Raw genomic sequence first — 5,000 nt, forward strand, 5'->3', positions numbered from 1 at the left:
CTAAGCTGTGCACACTCACAGCCTGTGACCTAAGCTGTGCACACTCACAGCCTGTGACCTAAGCTGTGCACACTCACAGCCTGTGACCTAAGCTGTGCACAGTCACAGCCTGTGACCTAAGCTGTGCACACTCACAGCCTGTGACCTAAGCTGTGCACACTCACAGCCTGTGACCTAAGCTGTGCACACTCACAGATCAATAATATTGACTCAAATGTACAGCTGTATAATGTGCTTAAGGGTAAGGTGGAGAATACAAAGCAGGAGCTTTTACATTTTTGCTTTTTTATAGTTACACGAAATATATTTAAAAAAAAAAAAAAAATTCAACATTATAGAGCACTGCAGCAACAATGTACAGCTGCAGCTTTGTATCATGCACATTATACAAATGTAAAAAAAAATAGGCAATATTACTGTGAGTGTACAGCTTTTGTCATTGGCTGTGAGAATACCTGAACTCCAAGATGGCAGCCCCAGTACAAAGAGTATGAGCTTCCGTATCTGGCACCTTTAAACTATTAATACTATTAATAGCAAACTCATTTGAATAGGATGAAATGCAGTAACATTGTGAGTAGTTACTATTCTGTTGTAGCTGTGTACAGCAGTTTAATGTCCATTTGTTTCCTCAGCTCACCAGGTTACATGGTGGCTGGGTGTGTGAGCAGATATGCTTCAGTTACTGCTTGTACTGTCACCTGCATGTGTTCAAACAGCTAGATGATCATGCAATATTTTTAGACTTTAAAAAACCCAAACACCTCTGTACAGTTCACTGACATAAGCTGTATGTATGTGTGTCAATAACAGAAATATATTGTAATCACAAGGAATTGTGTCCCTTTAAAATAATTCTTAAAATTTTTACTTCTCTCTTAAATTTGTACATCCAAATTCTTACATCTAAGATGTGATGTGAATTTGTTTTTCCTTTGTCATTGTAATTTTATAAATGAACTTTTTTTCCCCTTTCTTTCTAGTATGTATGTGTGTATATTTGTTTTTAGAATATATATATATTATATTATATTTATAGGCATTGTCTGTCTTTGCCTTTGCCTTTCAGAACGAAGATAGCCCTAGCCCTAAAAGACAACGGCTATCTAATTCAGTCTTCGAATTCTCTGTAACATCACCGACCCCGTCACCACCAATGCGACCATGGGAGATTTCATCTAATAGGCGGCCTCCATCGGCTCGGCCCATCCAACACCAATTCTCAGGGGAACGATGCAACACTCCAGCTCGCAACAGAAGAAGGTAACCCAATACAGAATGTTTCATTTCTAAATGTTATCACAATTTGTAGATGGGATGATTCATATTCCTGTTGTGAACCAAGCATCAAATAACCGTAATATGCATTTACTGGTGAAATTGCTTATAGTAAAAACTATTGATAAAGCTCAGGAGCATGCACGACTGTAGAACTCTATGGCGGCAGTGTTTGCAACAATGTTTGTAGTAATGTTATACACTTGCAAACAATGCTGCCATAGAGCTGTACATATGTGCATGCTCCTGAGATCCTTTGAAGAGTAAAACTAGGTAGGTTTACAGGATAACAGACCAAAGATAATTTGGTAATAGAAGTAAATTGGAAAGTTGTTTAAAATGGCATGTTCTATCTGATTCATGGAAGTTTTAATTGCGACTTTACTGTCCCTTTTTTTTATTTAAAGTACATTTTATTGTCTTACCATTAATCTTGTATTGTAACCATAGTTTTATATAGTATTGAGAATAGCTGGTTTTTAGATTCAGTGTTTTTTGAACGTTAAAGAGACATTTTATTTTTAATTGTTTAAACTAATTTACTACCCATTCCCCAGCTTTGCACAACAAATATTTGTATTAATATATTTTATAACCTTTATTTAACCCTTTTCTAAGTCCTTGCAGGCTGCTTCTTATCTTAAAGGGACAGTCAACAACAGCATTTTTGTTGTTTTAAAAGATCGATAATCCCTTAATTACCAATTCCCTAGTTTTGCATAACCAACACAGTTATAATTATACACATTTTACCTCTGTAATTACCTTGTATCTAAGCCTCAGCAGACTGCCCCTTTATTTCAGTTCTTTTGACAGACTTGCATTTTAGCCAATCAGAGCTGTCTCCATGGTAAATTCACATGCATGAGCTCAATGTTATCTATATGAAACACGTGAACTAATGCCCTATAGTGGTGAAAAACTATCAAAATGCATTTAGATTAGAGGTGGCCTTCAAGGTCTAATAAATTAGCATATGATCCTCCTAGGTTTAGCTTTCAACTAAGAATACCAAGAGAACAAAGCAAAATTGATGATAAAAGTAAATTGGAAAGTTGTTTAACATTACATGCCCTATTTGAAACATGAGAAGTTTTTTTTTTTTTGGACTTGACTGTCCCTTTAAGTATTTTTATAGCTTTGCACAGCCAGACAGGGCTTGTTTATGTGTGCCATATAAATAACAATGTACTCACTCCCGTGGAGTTATTCATGAGTCAGCTCAAATTGTCTAAAATAAGTCTGTAAATAGCTCTGTGATAAGGGAGGTAGTCTGCAAAGGCTTAGATACAGGGTTAACACAAAGGTAAAAATTATATTAATATTTGTGTTGGTTGTGCAAAATTAGGAATTGGTATTAAAGGGATTATCTGTCTTTTTAAAAAAATCACATTTTTGGAATAGACTGTCCCTCTAAGCGTACAAATCATAGACCTTTTTTTATTTAGGTGATGCATTTGGTATGGAAGTGTTTTCATTTAGGTGGCAAATACATTTATTTTTATTCCATCTTATTACACATTTACAAAACCAATTCATTGCCTACAATGACACTATTCTTAATCTGCTTTCCCTCAACATTCTGGGTACCTTGTCATAGTATTGGAAGGACACACAATTAATGTATGTTTTTTATCTTTCTAAAGTCCTCCTGTAAGACGTCAAAGAGGAAGAAGGGAACGTCTGTCCCGTCATAGTTCCATTAACCAGGATGAAAACTATCACCATCTTTCCTATGGCCAACCGCAAACTGTAGAGGAACCAAGAGCCTTCCACCCTCCAACTGTATCCCCCCGTATGCTGCACCCAGCGGCACATCCTCCTCAGCAAAACACAGTCATGATTGATATTCATGAACAGGTATGAAATATATTGTAATTACTCCTCTGCGGTATTGATTTTCAATTTAGAAAATAAAACAAATATCTGTAATGTATTTTGGGCCCATCACTTAATCTTTCTTTCTTCGTTATTATTTTTTTATTATTTTTCTTATTTTGTAAGATTTATAGATTTTTAAAGGTATAATGTTTAAAGTGAAATTATCGTCTTTCACAAGACTTGTCATGCCATATTCATTTGCTAGTATTGGTGTATTGCTTAGCAATAGTAGGTAGATGGTCTGAAGTCTTGTAACTAGTTCTAATAATGCCTTTTTTCAGATTCACCAGGGCACCGTGCCAGTCTCATACACAGTCACAACCGTAGCACCACATGGGATCCCCCTTTGTACTGGACAGCACATCCCCGCTTGTAGCACGCAACAAGTTCCTGGTTGTTCTGTGGTTTTCAGTGGACAGCATTTACCGGTCTGTAGTGTGCCTCCCCCAGTAAGCTTGTGTATATATTTTATTCAAATGTGGACCAGATTATTATGGGGGTTTTTTATGTTAGCCTTTTACATATTAGATTATGTGAGAAAAGTATCGCTTTTGTTTTCATGGTGATGCATGAAACATTGTAGCCATGTTTTATGTATGAATTAAGTTATGGTTTTAAAATATACATATTTTGTCTAAAGGAACGGTGTCCAATCTTCATATAATTGGAAAAAAAATAAATGATCACACACACATTACTGTATCCATATTAATTTGTAGTAGTGTATAACAATCCAAAAAAGGACATTCTATGCAACAGATCTTTATAAATGTGTGTGTAGCTAAATATATTGCATTCCTAATAGTTCTTGTTTGTTTTATTTCCTCCACAGATGCTTCAAGCTTGCTCGGTTCAGCATTTGCCGGTCCCATATGCTTTCCCACCACTTATTTCCAGTGACCCATTTCTATTACATCCTCCTCATCTCTCTCCACATCACCATGCTCACCTGCCCCCTCCTGGCCAGTTTGTACCTTTTCAGACTCAACAGTCCCGCTCGGTAAGAAGTTTTTGTATTTTTATGGTTGTAGATAAGCCACTATTAAGTGATTAAGTAGTCATTTTTGCTAGTTATTCATCATTTAAATCTGCAGAGTACCACCACATTTATCTGTCTATTCATAGAGGGATATAAAATGGCTATTTAATAATGTTAGTTAAGAAAAAAAAAATCATTTAGAAAATGTTAGTTACGCCTCCCTCTGGTGCTTGTAGCGATAGAAAGCACCAGAGGCAGTGGTGGCATCTGCCAAATTCCTTTTGAAAGTGCTGACCTTCTCAAACAGGTAACACATTCCCCTTTTTATATGTTTGTTTTATTTTTATTTTTATTATTACTTGTTTAACCCCTTCATGCCCTTAGGATGTTCCATGCTGGGCTTTAATGCCCTTCCTCATTTTGTTCAATCAGACTGGGGGGCTTGCCTAGCATCGTAGGCAGTCCCCCATGATCCGGTCCCGGTTTTGAATTCGGGACTTCGTTCTGATGTTAAACACTGGCCTGGGCATGATGAGGTCAAAGGGACCGTGTACGGTGTTTTTTTTTTTTTTTCTCTTGAATTTGTTCTTATCTTTTACATGATGGTGTGTTTATGTTTGTTTTTGTTTGTTTTTTTAACGACTAGCTCTATTTACTTTATTTTGTCATTTGAATGGCTGCTTTTGTCTTGTATCCTCACTTATACTAAAAATGTCAGGATTTAAGGGAATATATTTCCAATTTGCTTCTATTATCTTAATTGCTTCATTCTCTTGGTATCCTTAGTTGAAAAGAATATCTAGGTAGGATCAGAGCAGCAGTGCATTACTGGACACTAGCTGCTGATAGGTGGCTGCACAAA

General features: G+C 36.3%; 1 protein-coding gene across 3 annotated transcripts in view; it reads left to right on the top strand.

Moving 5' to 3' along the window:
* Nucleotides 1-5,000, top strand: part of RNF38 (ring finger protein 38) — a 415,090-nt gene that overhangs the window by 372,273 nt on the left and 37,817 nt on the right. For 2 of the 3 annotated variants that reach the window (XM_053702728.1, XM_053702730.1), the window contains 4 exons: nucleotides 1,070-1,263; nucleotides 2,925-3,138; nucleotides 3,441-3,608; nucleotides 3,992-4,159. In XM_053702728.1, coding sequence (XP_053558703.1) covers nucleotides 1,070-1,263; nucleotides 2,925-3,138; nucleotides 3,441-3,608; nucleotides 3,992-4,159 — 744 coding nt within the window. The remainder of the gene's footprint in view (nucleotides 1-1,069; nucleotides 1,264-2,924; nucleotides 3,139-3,440; nucleotides 3,609-3,991; nucleotides 4,160-5,000) is intronic. The other variant, XM_053702729.1, reaches the window with a different exon arrangement.

The sequence above is a fragment of the Bombina bombina genome, chromosome 2 (genome assembly GCF_027579735.1).
Source record: "Bombina bombina isolate aBomBom1 chromosome 2, aBomBom1.pri, whole genome shotgun sequence".
NCBI lineage: Eukaryota > Metazoa > Chordata > Amphibia > Anura > Bombinatoridae > Bombina > Bombina bombina.